This window comes from Dipodomys ordii, unplaced genomic scaffold (assembly GCF_000151885.1).
Source record: "Dipodomys ordii isolate 6190 unplaced genomic scaffold, Dord_2.0 Scaffold17, whole genome shotgun sequence".
In the NCBI taxonomy this organism is placed as follows: Eukaryota; Metazoa; Chordata; class Mammalia; order Rodentia; family Heteromyidae; genus Dipodomys; species Dipodomys ordii.
Genome location: NW_012267233.1, coordinates 8,978,475 through 9,000,409, shown reverse-complemented (window position 1 = coordinate 9,000,409; position 21,935 = coordinate 8,978,475). Strand labels below are relative to the sequence as shown.

The 21,935-nt window shown below is 39.3% G+C and overlaps 1 protein-coding gene across 3 annotated transcripts in view; it reads right to left on the bottom strand.

Moving 5' to 3' along the window:
• Nucleotides 1-3,166: 3,166 nt before the first annotated feature.
• Azin1 (antizyme inhibitor 1) overlaps nucleotides 3,167-21,935 on the bottom strand; it is a 34,650-nt gene continuing 15,881 nt past the window's right edge. For 2 of the 3 annotated variants that reach the window (XM_013012518.1, XM_013012516.1), the window contains 10 exons: nucleotides 16,027-16,223; nucleotides 14,991-15,164; nucleotides 14,042-14,214; nucleotides 12,655-12,789; nucleotides 10,118-10,199; nucleotides 9,092-9,166; nucleotides 7,879-8,041; nucleotides 6,805-6,920; nucleotides 6,015-6,229; nucleotides 3,167-5,494 (listed from right to left, as the gene is read on the bottom strand). In XM_013012518.1, coding sequence (XP_012867972.1) covers nucleotides 5,383-5,494; nucleotides 6,015-6,229; nucleotides 6,805-6,920; nucleotides 7,879-8,041; nucleotides 9,092-9,166; nucleotides 10,118-10,199; nucleotides 12,655-12,789; nucleotides 14,042-14,214; nucleotides 14,991-15,164; nucleotides 16,027-16,128 — 1,347 coding nt within the window. In that variant the 5' untranslated portion in view covers nucleotides 16,129-16,223 and the 3' untranslated portion in view covers nucleotides 3,167-5,382. Of the gene's footprint in view, nucleotides 5,495-6,014; nucleotides 6,230-6,804; nucleotides 6,921-7,878; nucleotides 8,042-9,091; nucleotides 9,167-10,117; nucleotides 10,200-12,654; nucleotides 12,790-14,041; nucleotides 14,215-14,990; nucleotides 15,165-16,026; nucleotides 16,224-16,959; nucleotides 17,100-21,935 lie in introns of those variants that run through there. The other variant, XM_013012519.1, reaches the window with a different exon arrangement.

Sequence of the window (21,935 nt, the reverse complement as noted above, 5' to 3'; positions counted from 1 at the left end):
CTGGAAACTAGTATTTTGGGTTTGGATTGCAATAGCATAAGCTAGTAATGTGCAGGAATCCTGGCTCCTTCCCATCTCAAAAAGCACGTAGTGATTCAAGGCCTGGGAGACAGGGATACTGGGGAAGTTCAGAGGTGAAATCAGCTCTGAATACCAAGAAAGTTGCTCTAACAGCCCAGTTATGATCAAAGTTGATCCGTGAGCACCATCTAGTGGCACCACCTGTCACAGCTGCCCAAACCAAGAGTTCATTGGCTCCCAGAGGTGAGGCCTTTGCATTGTTATAAAGGCAGCCAGCTGGCAGGCAGATAGCAGTTGAAACTAAATTGCTGTGGGGAACTCTGCTTTACACTGTAGAAATGAAAATAAGCCTCAATTTAGATCCTATGGATTCTGAACTTTGAGACCATTTGTTTGAAAAAAAAATTTTTTTTTGGGGGGGGGGGTCTGGTCGTGAGGCCTAAACTCTGGGCCTGGGCGCTGTCCCTCAGCCGAATATGGTCATCCTTAGGACTTTAGCACCGTTTACTAACTTGTACTTGTTTTATATCCAATTCCTAAAGTTGCCCTCCCCCTACTCTACTGTCTTTCTTACCTAGTTTCTACCTTACATAAGTCAAAGAACACTTCAAGTATCTGCCAGTGACACTTCGGCTCACATGTATCACCAGCCAAATCCATCCACACTTAGCATATTCCAATGTCGTGTTTATTCCAACTTGACAATAACTAAAAAACTGCCTTTTGTTTTCGGTGTAAGGTGCTCCAGTCTCTAGTCTGCATTTTTAACTTTATTTTTAGTTTCCTGATGTTGTTATACTGAATATTGTGTGTCCAACCCCTTTCCATGGTCAAATTTGCATGACTTTTAGGAGTCATGCCAAGTTATAGCATTACACAAGAGCACTCTTCCTTGGTTTATGTGCTCAAGTGCACTTACTACTTGAGTCATATCTCCAGTTCAGCTTTTTGCCTGTTATTTTGGATATACAAATCTCAAGACTCTTCAGTCCAGGGTGGTCTCAAACTGCCATTCCCTGAATCTTATATTCTTAGTAAGTTTGGATTACAGATATAAGTCACAAGTGCCCAAATATGAAGTTCTTTTAAAATAATTTTAGATAACAGAATACCTTTAAAATTCTTCATAAAGTTAAATCTAAGAAGTAGTTTAGTCTCCTTGTAGTCTTTTTGTACTGTATTTTGAGCCTACTCATTATGGGTTTCTTAGCCTTTCTTTTAAAGGATTTCACTGTTTTCATACAAGTTTAGAATAAAATACTTCAATCACTGCCTCCTCCATTTTCCTACCAATGAGCAATTTCCTTCTCTATGGCTGAATAATCCTCCAGTGTGTATATTATGTAATACATACATACATATACATCTACCACATACATACTTTACCCACTTTCAGTTGACAAGACATTTGTACTGATTCCATAGTCTGGTTATTCAAAGAAAAAGGATAGCATTTTACCACTTGAGCCACAGCACCACTTCTGGCCTTTTCTGTTTATGTGGTACTAAAGAACTGAACCCAGGGCTTCATGCATGGTAGGCAAGCACTCTACCACTAAGCCACATTCCCAGCCCCTGGCCAGATTTATTACATTATGAAAATCTGCATCTGCAAACACTTGCAAAATGCTATGTAGAAATGGATTCATTACCTTGCTTGTGTAACTGTAACCCCTCTGAAAATCTGCATCTGCAAACACTTGCAAAATGGTTTGTAAAAATGGACTCATTACCTTGCTTGTATAATTGTAACCCCTCTATACAGTATCTTTACAATAAAAATATTTTAAAAATGCTTTGTATACCTTGATGGATGGATGAGAAAATGGAATTTCCCAAAACTTGAATGTGGAAGACTAATATTTTTTCATGTTTTAAGTGGTTCTGAAATTACTATAATTTTAAGATAATAATGAAAGATGTTATTGTCACTGCCAGGCGCTGGTGGCTCATGCTTATAATCCTAGCTACACAGGAGGCTGAGATTTGAAGATCATGATTAGAAGCCAGCATGGGTAGGAAAGTCCGTGAGATCTTATCACCAATTCACCACCAGCAAACTGCAAGTGGAGCTGTGGTTCAAAGTGGTACAGTGCTAGTCTTCAGCGAAAGAGCTCAGGGATAGCACCCAGGCCCTAAGTTCAAGCCCCATGACATACAAAAAATTAAAAAAATAAAAAATAAAGTCACCAATTTAAATGCTAGGCATCAGTGCTGGCATTGCTCCCCTCTACCATCCACCAACCTCAAACTCAAGCAGAAGGCAGAAGTAGTAGAATGAATATCTGCTAGAAGCATCTTTTTTTTTTTTGGGGGGGTCCAATTGTGGGGCCTGAACTCTGGGCCTGGGCGCTGTCCCTCAGCTCTTCTGCTGAAGGCTAGCGCTCTACCACTTGAGCCACAGTGCCACTTCCGGCTTTTTTCTTTTTGCTTATGTGGTGCTGGGGAATCGAACCCAGGGCCTCATGCATGCAAGGCAAGCGCTCTACCACTGAGCCACCTTCCCAGCCCCTGCTAGAAGCGTCTTAAAATATCAACGACAGTTGAGTCAATCTATCAAGTTTACCCAGTTGATCAAAGTATTTCAAAACACTCTGAAACAAAGAGTTTCAGAAAACTTCTTAGAGGCTGGACGCCAATGGCTCACGTCTATAATCCTAGCAACTCAGGAGGCTGAGATCTGAAGATCGTAGTTCAAAGCTAGCCTGGGCAGGAAAGTCCATGAGACTCATCTCCAATAAAACACCAGGAAGCTGTTGCTCAAGTGGTAGAGCACTAGCCTTGAACTAAAGAGCTCAGGGACAGCACTCAGGCCCAGCATTCAAGCCCCATGGCTAACAAAACAAACAAACAAAAAACCCCAAAACTTCTTAGAGCCAAGCCAAGTTTAGTAAGTAACTAGGGCCTTCCTAACCCAGATATCTACTAAATGGTGTCAGTAGCCACTGTGTGGAATTCTGTATTTCCTAGCTTAATTTATACGTGTATACTGACTTCATCACTGCTCCATATGTAACTCCCAGTATCACTTCACTAGATTCAATCTCCTTTAGAACAAAGATTCTGAAAGACTGTTTCTAATATACACAACTGATGTTAAAACTTCATCTCTATTTCATGATAGAAGCCAAAGTAAAACATGATAAGGAATAAAAACATTTTATCTGTGTATTCAGAATCACACACAAGTTGCCTTTACATTTCAATTTACTATATATAGAAATCATTTGGGTTTCATATTGTCAGTTGTTTTGAACTGAGATTACAATATTATATAAAAAAGATTTTACATTAATTCAGTATTTTTTAGCATACCAAATTGAAATACATAGGTTCAAACTTCAGATTTATGGCAGTCTCCAAATACAACAGACATTTCTTAGTTACCATATCATTCCCATGTAATATTTGCAACTCTGGCTGTTTCACATAAAACAGCTCTCCTAAGAAAATGGCAAAATTGATATTGCCAGGAAATTCAAGCCTGTATAGTCAAGCCAAGGGCTCAAAGTTGTACCATCTTTGAAAAGGTTTGGCATCTATGGACCACAACAGTGCACAATATATGAAGAGGATAGGGAACGTTTCCTCCTCCTTGTTAAGGTTAAAAAAAAAAAAAAAGTTACATGGTAGCTTGGAATTTTGCATAAAACCCCATACTATTCCTTGGGAAAGTCCAAGGACAATTAGATGGCAATGGATTGGGGTCCTGAATTCTTTTTTTCAACTAGAAGAACCCATGATATTCAAATGGGCTTTAATCAAATCAAAAATATTAAGCACCTACTGGTTTGAGATTTAAATTAGAGATTCATGATCAATTTCTCTCCACCTTGAAATCAAGGTGTAAAAACCAGATATTTAAGTGCATTCCAAAGTTCTATGTAGCACAGGTAGAATTTTCTGTCCATTGGCACCAAAGTGAAGTCACATTTCCTCTTGGAAGACAGAAATTCCACTTGTGAACACAGAGTAAATTAGTTAACAATGACCCCTGTAGTTTATTATTATTACTATTGTGATTCTGAGATCTAGGATTACTAATATACTAGCAGTGAACAAAGCAAATTCCTGACAAAACTGTCAGGTTAGTTATGCTAACTCCCTTCCCCCCAACCACCACTAAAGTCTAATACGAAAAGAATTAAAAGTAATTGCTAAGCTGAACAAATGGGTAATAACAAGAAACTAATAGGATAGTTCAAACCAACAAAGAAAATCCTAACCTTGAAATCATTGCAACTGAGAAACTGAAGAAAGTAAGTGTGCTTCAACCCACCCCCACCACATTCTGAATTTAAATATTCTGTGCAAAAGAGCATCAGATTTCAGAATATAGATGTAGCCCTTCTTTAAGTTTTAGTGCTCTGCAGTTTTCTGCAATTTTATTTCCCTCCCCCCAAGGTAAGTATTTAATAGAGTCTTCCGTGTCAGCCAAAGACTTGTGATTTAAAGATTTACTAAGGTAAGTACTCTATGCATTCTATCTATACAGAAACACCTATTAATTATTACAATTGGCTTATACAGGATTAACATTTTTTGGTGTTAAAATTGTTTAAACATCATGCTTACTGCACATCAACTCTCCATAATAAATCTGAACTTCACAATGATTTACCAAACACTTTACTTAAATTACTAATTAAATAACTGAAAAATATACCGAGCCAAACTAAACTTAAGTGGACTATAAGGAAAACTAACCCTCAAAACAGACCATATACACATCTATTTCAAAACTATCTTTGCTAGCTAGCCCCTTTCCCATGTTTTAGCCTGAAAAAACAGTAAAACCTACACAAAATTTATTGCAATCATACAAGGGTTACATCAGGTCAAATACAACAAATACTATGATGCAATTTTACATTTATTAAACTACAGTTCAAAGCACAAATTTACACATTCTAAATACACTAAACGTATCTAATGAAGTCACACTGGTCTTCCACTGACATTTGATATATCTGGGTGAAAGACATTAACTTTACAAGACTTTATAACACGAATCCTTAGTATAAAAACTGTGTACTTGTATGTAAACGGTTTAATGGGGAACCCAATTAGTGGGCTTCCATCTCCACTAAGTCATCCATTTTGTTGCATATTTTATTTTAAATGCTTAAGGGGTAGGACAAACTGGTTAAGTTTAAAATCTGGATACATTATCTAATCCCCCATTTTGCCCCCAATGAATTATAGATGAAGCTGATTTTGTCTGGTCCCAAATAGCAATTACTATTAAATTTTGTTTCCAAGAGAATAATAGAATAGATTTAATTTTTTCCCCCCAAACTGGAATGTAGACCAGACAAGCTTAACCTGAAATTTCAGATCTAAAGAAGCATTAATGCCTGTTTAAGCTTCAGTGGAAAAGCTGTCTTCTTGGCTTAGCTGAATACAAGATGGTGCAAAGAAGAAGTTCTTCATCATTGTGTCTGAAGTAATTCCAGCATCTTGCATCTCATACCTAAATGTAAGAAAAAAATAGGCCAGTCTGAAGTTGATTGTTTGCAAAGACCATACAATCACAGAAGACAATGAAATAGAGCAATAACCAGCCTTGCAATAACCCTTAAAGATGATCATTTTTACTACCTTAAATCACATATATTAAGAAGTTATGAACTAATGAAAGAGAATGAGTATAGCAGAAGTGGCTTGTATATGTGTGTGGAGAAGCCATAGTGAAATCCTTCTCATGCAACTAATATATGCTAATTTTATTTATTTTTTGGGTCTAGTCGTGGGGCCTGAACTCTGGGCCTGGGCGCTGTCCCTCAGCTCTTCAGCTCAAGGCTAGCGTTCTACCACTTGAGCCACAGCGCCACTTCTGGCTTTTTTCTTTTTTGCTTATGTGGTACTGGGGAATCGAACCCAGGGCCTCGCATGTAAGGCAAGTGCTCTACCACTGAGCCACCTCCCCAGCCTAATATGCTAATTTTAAAAGTGACTTCAAATATTCTTCTTTAAAAAAAAAATCACCTTACCAATCACTGAATGACATCATGTAATAAATAGCTGGCCTCGGAAAATCATTAAAAGCAGATGGTTCATGGAAGGAATCTGCTCCCATGTTATCAAAGATAAGCCAATCTCCCACATTCAGCTCAGGAAGAAGACAGCTTTCCACAATTTGATCAAGCTCATCACAGGATGGACCCCAAAGGCTGCTTGTAAACAGAGGCTCATCTTCCTTGTACTTCTAAGAAAAAAATTTATGTGTTTTTAAAAAACTTTACTCAGTTGCAGGCATTGAATTGTGGGTGTATAAAGAGTAACTTTTGGTATTTAGATCTCATGTGTTCATGGGCACAAGGGAAACTACTATTAAAGCATCAATGGTGCCACTATCTCTATATGAAGGCAACAAACTGCAGGGATACAGGCAGAAAAGTATATAAATTTAAAGGAATCTTCCCATCTTAAAAAAGCTCTCAAAAAAGTGGGGCACTTGTAGGGTTGTAGTCCTTCCTTCCTCTTCCCTTCCTCCTCCCCCCTCAGTCCTAGGGCTTGACCTCAGGGCCTAGGCACTGTCCCTGAGCCTCTTTGTGCTGAAGGCTAGTGCTCTTTGAACTGTGATCCTTAGATCTCAGCCTCCTGAGTAGCTAGGATTACAGATATGAGCCACTGGCAACTGGCTTTATTCTTGAGTTAAAGGATCTGCTTGGAATTGAGGTCAGGGTCTTAAACAGAAAGCAAAAGACCCTCCCACTGAATTATATACTTAGTTCTTACAAACTGTCAAATAAACTTGGTATTACTTATTGTTAAACTTGCCTTGTGAACCTCTGGAATGGTATTTAAGTCCTCAGACAGTTTACTTGCAAAGGAACCATAAACACCATCATTCATATAATACATGAAGGCTGGTTCATCACTCCTGGTTTCTTCTACTGAAAACAGGAAATAAGATGAGGTTGCAGTAAAATGTCTAATATATGGGTAGTCAGTCTTTCAAATAGACTAAGAATCTGTAAAACCAATTAGCATAATTTTCACATTTCTCAAAATATTATAAAAACTCACATACTAAAATGGTTGATGTAAATAAGTTTAGTAAATGATTTTAGTAAATAATTTTAAAAACACAATGTGATGTACCATATCAAACACAAAATATACACTAATAATACAAAAGTGATGATATAAATCAGTGAAGGTAAGGAATATGTGTAAACTGCCAGTGGGAGATATATTCATCTCCAGTTGGAGGGTTAAAATAGTACAATCAAGCACAACAAAACCTTTGAATTGCCTGTTGTTCCAGTTATTCTATGCTCATTCAGCATTAACTGATAAGCATTTTTCTTCTCTCCCCCTTCCCACTCCTCTTTTCTTTCCACCAAGGTTTTAGTGCTTGCTATGCAGGTACTCTACACTCCAGCCAGGCACCCAGCCCTTGGTATGGAGTTTCCATGTGCATTTATATATATACATGTGTGTATACATGAGAAGAATGATGGAAGGGTGAATTGAAATCCATGGTCTATGTATAAAGATGTCATAAGACATCTCACTGAAAGATGTTAAATAATAAGAGGTGAGAGGACTGGATTTAATTCAGGAAAAAGCAGTATTATGAGGGAAGGAAATAATTTTCCTATACACTGGGATTAGTCCACAGACCTGCAGTGGTTCTGGCCAATGAAAAAATGTTTTGTTGGAGGACAGATTCTCTACATCAGTAGCAGCTAGATTTATGAAGTCTTATTGAATGAAACCTTGATATGGGTCTTTTGAAAAGCTACCTTTATCCCCTATAGCTGGTTGAAAATGACTTACTTTATGATCACCTATTCATTTTTTGACTAACTGCAATTATCTAACAAAAACAAAAACTTTGTAACTTACCTCCAGAGGAAAATTTATCATTTTCAACAACTTTCTTAGCAATGATATTAACTGCAAGTGTAAATGCAGAAGACACATAGTAGCTCCCAGGTTCAGAAATTATCTTAATGCCAGAGCCTTCGGGAAAGTAGATATCCAATAGAGGGCTGATAACATGATTAACCTATGGTTTAAAATTTTATATTGTGGTTTCAATGTGGGATTATAGAATTCTCAGCATTAAGATATAGCTATTAATGAAATTTCTCAGGAAAACTAAGTGGCACAATGCCTACCTGTTTTAGTAGGTGTCTACAATTAATTACTGAGGTAGGCTTTCAAGTCAAAGCTTTATTTTGGAATGAACTATCACAATGACAGACAAACACATCACATAACTCAAACACTGTTCTTGATTGCTTAACAATGGAGGACCAAACTTCATTCCCCTCCCCGTTTTTTGGGTCAGTTTTGAGGCTTGAAAACTTAGGGCCTGGGGTGCTATCCCTGAGCTTTTTTTTGCTCAAGGTTAGCACTCTTACCACTTTGAGCTACAGTTCCACTTCCAGTTTTTAGGTGGTTAACTGGAGTTATAAGTATTTCACACACTTTGCTGTCCAGGCTGACTTATACCTCAGCCTTCAGAGTAACTAAGATTACAGGTGTGAGCCACCAGTGCCTAGCTCCATTTCTTTTCTTTCCCCACTTGTGCCAGTGGGACTTGAACTCAGGGCCTCACCATCTTGTTTAACTTTTCTGCTCAAGGTTGGTGCTTTAACCAGTGAAGCCACACCTCTACTTCTGGCTTTTTGGTGGTTAAATGAAGATAAGTCTCTTGGATCTGTCTGCCTGGGCTAGCTCAAACCTCAGATCTTAGGGCTCCTAAGTAACCAGGATTATAGGTATAGGCCACTGGAGCCTGGCCAAGTTCTTAAATATTAAAGAATGTATATAAATATAACTGAAGTGGAACTGTTTTTTGTGAAGTTAGGGATTATTTCAGTGATTGAGCACTTGGCTGGCCAAGTGTAATGTTCTGAGTTTTATGTTCAGCACAACACAACCACAAAGTCTTGTGATAATTTGACAGAGATCAAAGAATTTAAAGCCTTTCAGTTATTACATCTTAATTTCCTCAGAAATTTTTAGATGTAACAGGTTTTTGTTTTCTGCTTTTACAGAAATGATCAGGAAGTAGTAATGAAAGCATAGTCCACTAAAAAAAAAGTTTTACCTCTTCCAACTGAAATTCAGTTCCCGTGAAGCCTCCACCAATATCTAACATGTTCATTGTAAAGCCAAGTTCTCCCTAGAAGTGAAAAACATACTGAATTGTTTCCAAACCATTCTGGATAACCCCTCCTAAGAAGGATCTTTTTTGACCTTTAATACATCAGATATTTTGGATTTTATTTTTATTCTTTTTTGGGTCAGTTGTGGGGTTTGAATTCAGGTGCTGTTCCTGAGCTTTTTGTGCTCAAGGCTAGTGCTCTACCACTTTGAGCCACAGTGCCATTTCTGGTTTTCTGGTAGTTAACTGGAGGTTAAGAGTCTCACGGACTTTCCTGCCCAGGCTGGTTTTGAACGATCCTCAGATCTTAGTCCCCTGAGTAGCTATGCTTATAGGCTTGAGCCAATGCATCGGGCTTTTTTATTTTTTGGTCGGTCATGGGGCTTTAACTCCGGGCTTGGGCACTGTCCCTGGGCTCTTCAGCTCAAGGCAAGCACTCTACTACTTGAGCCACAGTGACACTTCCAGTTTTCTAATGATTTATTGGAGATAAAAAAAGTCTCACGGATTTTCCTGCCTGGGCTGGCTGTGAGCTATCCTCAGATCTCAGCCTCCTGAGCAGCTAGGATTACAGGCATGAGCCACCGGCGCCCAGCTGTACTTTTTTTAAAAAGGTCTCAACCATGTAGTCCAGGCTGGCCTCAAACTCATGAACTTCCTCTACTGGGATTGTGTGTGTGCCACCATACCAATTTAAAAAAAAAATAACAGTACATTAATTCAATGCTATATTATAATTTTTCTCACCTTTCTAGGCTCTCTTTTACATATACATAAGTAAATTCGTTTACCTACCTAAAAAAAGGTAATAAAAGTATGACAGTATGAACTCTGAATCATTCAATTACTAAAAATGAGCTATGTGTCATATTAGGTGTGGTAAAAGTATTAACACTGGTAGAATATTAGTCATAGTCTTAAACAGCATCCTGGCTTAAAACATCAAAATGATTTAAGGAAAGCACTTACAGCCATATCAAACACACATCGAGCATCAGACAGAGCATGTACATATACTTGAGATTCTTTGCAAGCACTTGAAACATGAAATCTGAAATAGAATAAACAGTACATAAGATACTTCCTGTAAATTTTTAAAAATTATTTGCTTTACTAACAAAGCTAACATCACCAAATATTTAACAGTACCATTTATTAAGTTACAATATCAGCTTTATTATAAATGGCAATATTTAACACTACAATGCTAGAAAGAGTTATGCTTCATGGTTATAAAATAGGACATGAAAATCTTCAATTTTTTTCTCAGCAGTTCTGGGATTGATTGATTGATTGGTCAGTTGTGGGGCTTGAACTCTGGGCTTGGGTGCTGTTGCTGAGCTCTTCAGCTCAAGGCAAGCGCTCTACCACTTGAGCCACAGCACCACTTCCCGTTTTCTAGTGGTTTATTGAGGCTTAGTCTCACGGACTTTCCTGCCTGGGCTGGCTTTGAACTGTGATCCTCAGATCTCAGCCTCCTGAGTAGCTAGGATTAGAGGCTTGAGCCACTAGCGCCCAGCTAGTTCTGGGTTTTATAACTCAGGGCCTCATGCTTGCTTAGACAGGTGTTCTATCACTAAGCCATGACTCCAGCCCAAAATCTTTTAATTTGAACACTGAATTCTATCTGACCAAATACAATAATGTATCTATCGAACAAGTATACATTAAAATTCAACTGGATTGTATCCATGAATTTGTTGTTCCTCAAAATCGGTGCCTGACACCTTTGCTCACTGGTTAGAACTCTACTAAGTGGGCCATGCCTCCAACTACTCCACTAATTTTTTGTCCATCATGGGGCTTGAACTCAGCTCAAGGCTAGTGCTCTACCTCTTTGGGCCACAGTATCACTTCCAGTTTTGTGGTGGTTACTTGGAAATAAGAATCTCACAAACTTTCTTGCCTGGGCTGGCTTTGAACTGTGATCCTCAGATCTGAGCTTCCTGAGTAGCCAGGATTACAGGTATCAGCCACTGGTACCCAGCTTCCATTAATTTTTTAGTGATGTAATCTGGAGGATCTGGGTGTGGTAATAATGTGTCCTATATTAGTTGAGACCATGACCAAATCATTAAACCTCTTTGGGTACTGGTTTCCTCATATTTAAAAGAAAAAAATATAAAACAAAGTCTGATCTATTGAAAATTCAGAAATTAATGGAGAGGGAAAAATTAGCAAAGTAAAATGATGCCTATAACCTAGATCTTGAATGCCCTTTATTTTTTTTTTTTGGGGGGGGTGTCCAGTTGCGGGCCTGAACTCTGGGCCTGGGCGCTGTCCCTCAGCTCTTCAGCTCAAGGCTAGCGCCCTACCACTTGAGCCACAGGGCCACTTCCGGCTTTTTTCTTTTTGCTTATGTGGTGCTGGGGATCGAACCCAGGGCCTCATGCATGCAAGGCAAGCACTTTTACCATTAAGCCACCTTCTCAGCCCCAAATTTTAATTAGAATTCTGGCAAATCATCCCTGTTCAAACTAAAAAGTAATTTAGCCTTAGGTATGGTGGTGATGTATACTACCATATGCTGGTATAATCTCGGCACTTAGGAGGTGGATGCAGAAGAATCAAGAATTTGTGCTCAGCCTGGACTATGAGTTTGAAGCCAACGTGGGTTAGACAGGGCTATTCTGCCTCAAGTAACAGAGAAAATAGAAGGTTTTTAGGAATGGTTCAGTGGTAGGAAGCTTCTTAGCATATGTGAAATTCCAGTGACCTCCCCTTGCCAAAAGGAATGTAGATTACTCTGCATTTAGTATTTTGTCTATTAGGAGGGAATACACATTTAATTTACTGATCAGTATGAAAAAGAAGAAAGTATAGGAAGTTGGCTGTGGCTCAAGTGGTACAAGTGCTAGCCTTGAGCCAAAGAGCTGAGGGACAGCGCCCAGGCCCAGAGTTCAAGCCCCACGACGGACAAAAAAAAAAAAGGAGAAAGTATAATTTGTCTATTTTAAACAAACATGTTATGTTCATAAAAACCAAAAGAAGCCAGGCACTAGTAATGCTAGCTAGGAGGCTGTTATCTCAGGGTCATGGCTGGAAGCTAATCCCAGGCAGGAAAGCCCCTGAGACTCTTGTATTTCCAATTAAACACAAAAAAACAGAAATGGGGCTGTGGCTCGAAATGGGGCTGTAGCTCAAGTGGTACAGCACTAGCCTTGAGCACAAAAGCTCAGCATCCAGGCCCTGAGTTCAAGCCCAATGACTGGCAACAACAACAAAAAGATGTTACCTTTTTTTTTTTTGGTTGTGGGGGCTGGGGGCTGAACTCTGGGCCTGGGTGCTGTACCTCAGCTCTTCAGCTCAAGGCTAGTGCCCTACCACTTGAACCACAGCATCACTTTGGGCTTTTTTTCTGCGTATGTAGTGCAGGGCCTCATGCATGTGAGGCAAGCATTTTACCACTGAGCCAACCTCCCAGCCCCAAAGAAGTTACCTTTTATATTTCATGCAAATCAAGTATTAGATTTATCACTGTATAATTTAAACATTAAAATACTCACTTAACCCCAATTATTTGGACAGCAAGTTCTTTAGCACATTCCAAAAGATGCCTACAGTTCTTCAATGTAGTGCCAAACTTCATGTTACCCTCTTCACCTCCAATATTTTCTTCTGTTGCAATATGTAGTAAGACCCTAAGAGAAGGGGAAGATGATTGGGGCAGAGTTGGTTTACATCATCATCAGCACATGTGAAGCCTGAAGATTGTAGAAGTGTGTTGATTATGTTGCCAGTGCTCCAAATCCAGCGATGGATGAATCAAGTGAACCTAATGAAAAACAATCCTGTATAGAGAAAAAACTAGCAATTAGGGCCTAAGGCATGAAGCTTACAAGGATGGGATTTTGGAAAATGCAGCAAGTTAAGACTCTGTGGTAGCTGGAAGAGTCAGTTGGGCTCTGTAATGAAAGACGACATTACTTTCAAATGAAGTCCATCAGTCCATAAATCCACCTAGAAAGACTAAATTGAATAGCAATGTCATTGATGTCTTTCAATAAAAAAAATCCCAGGGCTTTTTCCTAGATTTTTTTCTAGATAGCTAACCTTTAATCATACTCTGAATATTCTTTTATTATTTGCTCTTATTATTATCATCATCCTTTTTTTGGTGTGTGCACCAGTTGTGAACTAGCTTTATACAAGTTTCCAGTAATCTATGCTGTTAAGGGCAAGTTAAGAACACCATTCAAGTCAGTAAGAAATGATAGATATGGGGGCTGGGAAGGTAGCTCAGTGGTAGAGTGCTTGCCTTGCATACATGAAGCCCTGGGTTCGATTCCTCAGTACCACATAAACAGAAAAAGCCAAAAGTGGCGCTAGCCTGGGGCTGAAGAGCTGAGGGACAGCGCCCAGAGTTCAGGCCCCACGACCACCAAAAAAAAAAAAAAAGAAGATAGATATGGGAAATAAATACATATATTTGTCACAACATGTAACTCAATATAGCAATGTCCTTAATTTGGTGATTACAGCAAATTCTTTCAAGTTAAATTACAAGGTAATATCAAACTGCCCTTATTTTTACCTGGCTTCCATATAAAGGAGTAGAAGTGGGCAATCAATAAAATACAGCTAGTATTTTCCATATAGTAACTCTAGATAAGATTAAGTTATACTTACAATATATACCACTGTTATTCCATAAACCCACCTCCATTTACTTATTTTAAGCTTTCTCTGAGTAGTTTACTGGAAATAAGAGTCTCACGGACTTTTCCTGCCATGGCTGGCTTCAAACCATGATCCTAAGAGATCTGTCTCCTGAGTATCTAGCATTATAGGCAGAGCCACCAGTGCCTGGCTTATAAACCCACCTTTTTGAGGTTAAAACTAAACTGAACCTCTAAGTAGTAGTGGTAATATTTTGAAATACTTAAAACTTACTTGGCATTTGGGTGATTACGTGCAATTTTCTTCAATTCAATTTCATTGTCACATGTCATGATATTCACTCCAACTTTTGCTGCATACTTTATCTGAGAGATTTGCTTGCAAGGACTTATGTAAATGATGTTTTCTGGAGATACACCCAATTCTTGTACTAAAGCCATTTCATTCTGTTATAAAAGGATTTTGAATATTATGATATAAAAGGTAAAATTCCATTACTACTTTATACCTCCCACCCCTCAATGCTGAGGCCTGAAGACAGGGGCTCTTTCCCTGAATTATCTTGAACCCTGCAAATCATCTTTGATTAGACTAAAACTATACTAACTTGATGAGGTTCATAGTCTAGTAATGATGTTTCCCCACTTTGCTCATAAATATCTGTTTAACAGCTAGAAGGAGCATGGTCTATAGCTAGCTTAAGCTAAGAAGAAAAAAAAAATTCTAGTTTTCAATTAATAAAGAGAAAGAAAGCTCTCTAAATTGTTGTCTTGTTATTTCAGGGTAGTACTTGGGTTTGAACTCAGGCCCTGTGCTTGCTAGGCAGGTGCTCTAACCTCTTGTGTAGCATTACTTTCTTCTTCTTGTTTGATTTTTCTGGTGTTTGTAACTAGGAGGGCCCACACGGGTCCATCTACTTAGGCTTCTGGTGCAGCTAATGAAAAGTGTGAATTACCATATCTGGCATTTAATTGGTTGAGATGGGGATCTCATCATTTTGGAAGGACTGGCCTCAAGCTTATCTTCCCTCTCTAGGATTATAGGTATAAGCCACTGTGCATGGCTTCAAGTTTTTGTTTGGTAAATAGCTTCTCAAAGACAGGTCACATTGAAATTTAAAGACAAGCTTTCAATAATAATAATAGATCAAGCTTCTTGCACTTACTCTACTTGTGGGAGTAGCTATGTTACCACTGGAGAAAAAATAATGAAAAGTACTTACTTTGCTAGAACAAGCAAATCCAGTACCAAGAGCTGCCAAAATCTCAAGTACAGCTGGAGTAGAGTTGCACTTCACTGTGTAAAATGGCTTTATCTGAGCCACCACATTCTGCCACTGACTGTGTTTCTTCACAATCTTTCCAAGATCCCCCACAAAAAATGCATTTTTCCCTGTCTGTTGGAGGGGGGTGAACACAAAGAAACATTGAAAACAGATTACCATAAGTAGGAAAAATTCCAATCCCTTCCTTTTTACACTAACTTAAAGCTTAAGAGTAATTAAAGTGATTGCAACTGAAGGCATGGCTCGGCAAGTAGCTCAATAGCCAATGTGAGAAACAATCAGGTACTGAGTTTGAGTCCTGGTCTCAAACCCCACTCCCCAACAAAAAAGAAGAAATTAAAGCAATTAAAGACCTAGTAAAGAAATATAGATACTCAAGAGCCTGGACACTGTCCCTTAGCTTTTTTTTCCCCCTCAAGGATAGTGCTCTACCATTTGAGCCACAGCTCAGATTTCAGTTTTTTTGGTGGTTAATTGGAGTCTCCTGGACTTTTCTGCTTAGGCTAGCTTTGAATGGAGATCCTTAGCTCTTAAGCCTCTTGAGTAGCAAGGACTACAGGACTGAGACATCAGCACTTGGCTATGTCTAACGTTTTATCTGACCCAGGAAGAAGAGAGAAAACAAATGATTAAGAGAAATGCTACCAAAATTTGACCAGGAGCTTCCTAACACTATATTCTGCTATGTTGAAAAAAGAAATGTACTTTTTCCTTTTTGCCTGTCAGGTACTGGGCACTGTCCCCAGGAAATGTACTCTTTACTTGACCCTTCTGTATATCACCTTTATAGTAACAATTGAATATAATTTCAAAAGAAAAACACGCACACTTAAAGGAATAGGGATTCAGGCTTTGGTGTTAAGACAATCTGAAATGGTTAACTGAAGTGAAATATTTTCATCAGATTAACATCTCAGAAATTAACCACAAACTCATGTTTTCATTTTGTAATGTGTTGAGGTGGCACACTTACCAGGGTATGTTCATAAACATAGTTATCAATAACATTTCCAAGGTTTGTTCCTTCATCCAACAGGCCAACGGAGTAGTTTGCATCGTCAATAAATCCTTTCATCTCAGCCGTATTCCACAAAGCCGAAAGTCATAAACCAGGAAAAACAAGAGACGGGCCACCAAGCCTATGTCTGGGTCCTTAGAATATGCAACAAACTGTCAAAATAGAAATGATATTAAAGTCTGTATTAATTCAATAGTTAAAATTCAGGACTTTGAACTTGCTCAGCTTGTGTTTCACACAATTGAGCCATGCCTCCATGCTTTTGCTGATTCTACTGATGGATTCCCTCCTCCTGCCATGGGCTGTTCTCAAACTTCAGTCTTCTGATCTCAGCTTTCTGGGTAGCTAGGCTGATAGGTTTAAGCTACCCATATCCACCAAAAGTCTATTTCTGAATATTGTTTTAAAAGCTCAGGGCTGGGAATGTGGCTTAGTGGTAGAGTGTTTGCCTTGCATGCATGAAGCCCTGGGTTTGATTCCTCAGTACCACATAAGCAGAAAAGACTGGAAGTGATGCTGTAGCTCAACTGGTAGAGTGCTATAGCCTTGAGCAAAAGCAGCTAAAGAACAGCTCCCAGGCCCTGAATTCAAGCCTCAGGACTGCCCCCCCCCCCCGCCCCAAAAGGCTCAATATAATGACTGAAAAGGTAATCTACATTTGTGTTGACACAGCACTGTAGGCAAATGTCTTATAAATTTAAAAATCAAAGTAGTAGAAATGGGTGGGGATGGAGAGGAACTTTAGGGGGAAATCTGTAGCTTTATTATTATTGGAACTGAAACCACGAGACAAGGGCTATTCTCTCTAGTATTAGAGTACAAATCTTTCATTTCTACCCCCACCTTAAGTCCTCAAACTGTTGTTGAGTGAATGCTTGTAATGTTTACCTGCAGTCCTAGTAGTCAGGAAGATGAGCCAGGAGATCACTTCAACCCAGGAGTTTGGGACCAGCCCCCGCTATATAGTGAAACCCATCTCCAACAACAGATTGTTTATTAAAACTGTTCTACCAATTGCCAGAAACGCAAAAAATGTCATACTTGGAAACTAGGTATAAGCTAGGTACTGTACATCCAGAACTAGTTACTATATTAAAAAAATTAGCTTATAAGCGCGCTAGCCTTGAGCTGAAGAGCTGAGGGACAGTGCCCAGGCCGAGTTCAGGCTCCCAAAAAAGAAAAAACATTAGCTTATATTAGCTGTGTAAGGGAGAAGTTTCATTGTAACATTTCCATAATGCATACAATGTATCCCAATCAAACTTCAAACTTACTTGTCCCTCTCCCTTATTTTCTCTTCTTAGAAGTGGGGAATTCATTGTCATTTATACTTTCCTTTTGCTACCTCCTTCCACAGATACCGTGCCCCCCATCCCCAAACAGCCCGTTTTTACTTTCCTGTCATTATCTTTAGTGTGTACTAAATGCACCAAGGGATTTCACTATGGTTTTCAGACTTGTATGTATTTGAAAAATAATTCTATTGCTTTCTCTCTCTACTCACCTAGCTTCCTATTGATCCAACAGTTTTGAGATTCCTTATGTCATCATTATATACATTTCCAATGCATTTCAATATTATTCTGCAAGGTTCTCTCCCTTCCCCCATCCCCCTAAAAAGTTTAATAATTTGAATCATGTTTTATGTTTATATATCTTTATAGTACTTAGACTCCTTCAGATATTTGCACAATAGTGATATAGGAGCGTAATATGGTAGTCTATTTTAGTGAGACATAATGTATGTAGCATGTTCTTGAACTTCAGATATATGCACAATAGTGATATAGGAGCGTAATATGGTAGTCTATTTTAGTGAGACATAATGTATGTAGCATGTTCTTGAACTTTTTTTTTTGCCGGTCCTGGGGCTTGAACTCTGGGCCTGGGTGCTGTCCTTGAGCTTCTCTTGCTCAAGGCAAGTGCTCTACCACTTGAGCCACATTGCCACTTCCAGCTTTCTCTGAGTAGTTTATTGGAGATAAGAGTCTCTCGGAGTTTCCTGCCCCAGCTGGCTTCAAACCAACGATCCTCAGATCTTAGCCACCTGAGTAGCTAGGATTACAGGAGTGAGCCTCTGGCACCCGGCTTCTTGAACTCTTGACCTCATTATAGCAATAAACTACTCTTAGCTAGGACCTATGATTTTTTTTTTTTTTGGGTCCGGTCATGGGCCTGAACTCTGGGACTGGGCACTGCTCTCAGCTCTTCAGCTCAAGGCTAGCGCTCTACCACTTGAGCCACAGCGCCACTTCCGGCTTTTTTTTTCTTTTTGCTTATGTGGTGCTGAGGAATCGAGCCCAGGGCCTCATGCATACAAGGTAAGCGCTCTACCACTGAGCCATCTTCCCAGCCCAAGACCTATGATTTTTATTTATTTATTTTTTAAAGCTTCAGGCTAATTCCTGCCAATCAACCAAACAAATCTTCCCCTCCTTCAGAACACCCATTCTAATCTAGGTCAGCAAATCCTGATACAATAGGTGTATCTTCTTTGCTGAATAACACTGCTCCTTACATTACTTTAAGAAATGACTGACATCAAGATAAAAACAAACCTTCCAAATAGGATACAAGGAAGTGGCGCTGTAGCTCAAGTGGTAGAGCGCTAGCCTTGAGCTGAGGGACAGCGCTCAGGCCCAGATTTCAGCCCCATGACCGACAAAAAAAGAATTTCCAAATAGGATACAATTCACCCACAGTACTGATTTCTGGTTGTACATTAATAATGGGCATGGAGTAGCTGTCTTGGCAATCTATTTTAAAATTTGCACAGCCTTTATGTCTTTGATTCCTCCTACCACTTCTTCAGCTCTCAATTGCTCCAAGCTACATACAGTTCACCTTGGGTGATGGTCCTCATCTTGAAAGCAAGCTCCATTACATGGCCCCCAAAAATGTTAGCTTTGTGGTTGCATCAAAATGAATAAATAAACTACAGTATTAGTCAAATTTCACAAAAAGGTACTAGTCTTTTAAAGTTAAAATTTTAAAAACTAAACTTAAATAACAGTTCAATTCCCAAGAAACCAAATATATTCTGTTCAACTCACCAAATCTATTTCATGCTAAAATGTTGAAGGCATTTATTTTACTGGGGGTGGGGGGTATTTTAGCTACAACTACATGAGACCTAATACATAGAGAAGTGGAATCACTGCTTAAATATTTTTGAATGCAATACCCAGACTGTTAAATCTGTGCCCCCAAAGTACATTTTAGGGTAAGGATACAGATTTATTTCAAGCAGTGTGAGCATCATTTTTATGACACTGATCAAAGCACTTAGAAGATCATTTGAAGCCGGTGCTGGTGGTTCACGCCTGTAATCCTAGCTACTCAGAGGCTGAGATCTGAGGATCGCGGTTCAAAGCCAGCCTGGGCAAGAAAGGCCATGAGACTCTTATCTCCAATAAAACCAATAGAAAACTGGAAGTGGCACTATGGCTCAAGCGGTAGAGTGCTTGCCTTGAGCTGAAGAATACAGGGACAGCGCCCAAGCCCAGAGTTCAAGCCCCACCACAGACCAAAAAGAAAAAAAAAAAAGAAAAGAAAATCATTCTATTATCTATGCAGCACTTACTTAAGGACCTTGGATACTGATTGTAAACCACCACAGTTAACTGCTGCTAAATGCAAAAGGTCTGCTTTTTAAGACAAGACACAATAACTTGAGTATCTTGTAGCTAAGGAAAGGTAGTTTTCCTGTAACAGTCAGTAGCTACAAAAACATCAGGACCACTGGATAAATCTTACCCGATGAATGCCTACACTTTACTTTTTTTGGTGTGCCGGTACCAGGGCTTGAACTCACGGACTTTTGTTACTGCTTGGCTTTTTCACTCAAATGCGCACACTTTCCTACAATATTATCATAGGGGAAAATATACTCTTTCCAAGTATTTTCAGAATATATAATCTAGTAGGTTCAATTCTCACTGTCTGCTTAAATTAGCTTAAATCTGAAAGGCCTTTATAGTGAGGAGTATGCCAGGAATTGCTTTAAAACACTGTTATCAAACAAAGTTCAAAACAAAACATAAAGCCTGCCCCCGCACCCTGTACTTCATCTCTATAAAACAACAATATTCTATTTGTGGAAATCCAATGTGGATCTCTTTAACAGGACTTTATCTCCACAGTCAAATAATGATTCTCAGACATACATAAACTCCTATAGTTATTATTTACAAGTTTATTCTCGTAGACCCCAATTTTCTATTTTTTTCATTTGTATCTACCTAAACAGCTTACATGCTCCTTCTCAGCCTCCTGAGTAGCAAGGATAACAAGGCCTGATCCATGAGAACCCAGCTATATACCACATTCTTAAAAGCAGCTCAAAGAAGCCAGGTGCCAGTGACTTACAGCTATAAATTCTAGCTACTCAGGAGGCTGAGATCTAAGGATTGCAGTTTGATGTCAATATGGGCAGGAAGTCTGTGAAGACTCTTATCTCTATACTACCAAAAAAGCCAGAAGTGGAACTGTGGCTCAAGTGGTAGAGCACTAGCCTTAAGCACAAAGTTTAGGGACAGTGCCCAGATCTGAGTTCAAGCCCCAGGACTAGCATGTGTACACACACAAGCGAGCGCACAGGTGCACACACGTTACAAAGGGTGGCATTGATTGATCAAGATGCATTCTACTCAACACCTGACTTATGGAACTGAAACTTTTTTTTGGGGGGGGGTGTTTGGTCGTGGGCTTGAACTGTGGGGCTTGGGCACTGTCCCTGTGCTCTTCAGCTCAAGGTGAGCGCTCTACCCCTTGAGCCACAGCACCACTTCCAGTTTTCTAGTGGTTTACTGGAGATAAGAGTCTCATAGACTTTCCTGTCCAGGCCTGCTTTGGACTGCGATCCTCAGATCTCAGCCTCCTGAGTAGCTTGGATTACAGGCGTGCTACCAGCGCCTGGCTGAAACTTCTTTTTTACTACTTAGTTTTTTTTTTTAAAGATAGCTAAAGGGCTGGGAAGGTAGCTCAGTGGTAGAGCACTTGCTTGCATGCATGAGGCCCTGGGTTCGATTCCTCAGCACCACGTAAGCAAAAAGAAAAAAGCCGGAAGTAGTGCTGTGGCTTAAGTGGTAGAGAGCTAGCCTTGAGCTGAAGGACAGCGCCCAGACCCAGAGTTCAGGCCCCACGACCAGACCCCCCAAAAAAAGATAGCTAAAAACCTTCACACTCAAGTACTCTATATGTAAATGCAAAACTCAACTACTAGTTAAATTAAGAGCTAAAATCTAGGTCCCAAAAATTCTATGAAACACAAAAAACTTCAAAATAAGTTTTCTAAGACATTCTGAGTAGCAAACTCCAATAAAATGCCATGTGGAAATCTAGTATTTCCAATTATCAAAGAGAGACAAGTTAAAAAAAAGCAAAGGTAGGCTTATCTGGAATCTTTCCCATTCTTCAACATTTTATGCCCATCTCACTGAAGTAGTGCTAAAAGGGGATTAAAAAACAGAAGCCAGGCACCAGTGGCTCATACCTGTAATCCTAGCTACCCAGGAGGCTGAGATCTGAGGAGCATGGTTCAAAGTCAGCCCAGGCAGGAAAGTCTGTGAAAATCTTATCTCCAATAAACCACTAAAAATCCCGGAAGTGACGCTGTGGCTCAAGTGGTAGAGCACTAGCCTTGAGCTTTAGACTTGAGGGACAACGCACCAAGCCCTGAGTTCAAGCCCCACGACTGACCAAAAAAAAACAAAACAAAACAAAAATCCCACCTCCAGAAATCTTTGCTTGCATTTCCTTAATGTTAACAAAAACACACTATAGTGGTCACAGAAGACTTATGAGACATATTTGCCTTAAAGCAAAGGAAGTATTAGATATTATTTATCAGTGGTAAATGAAAA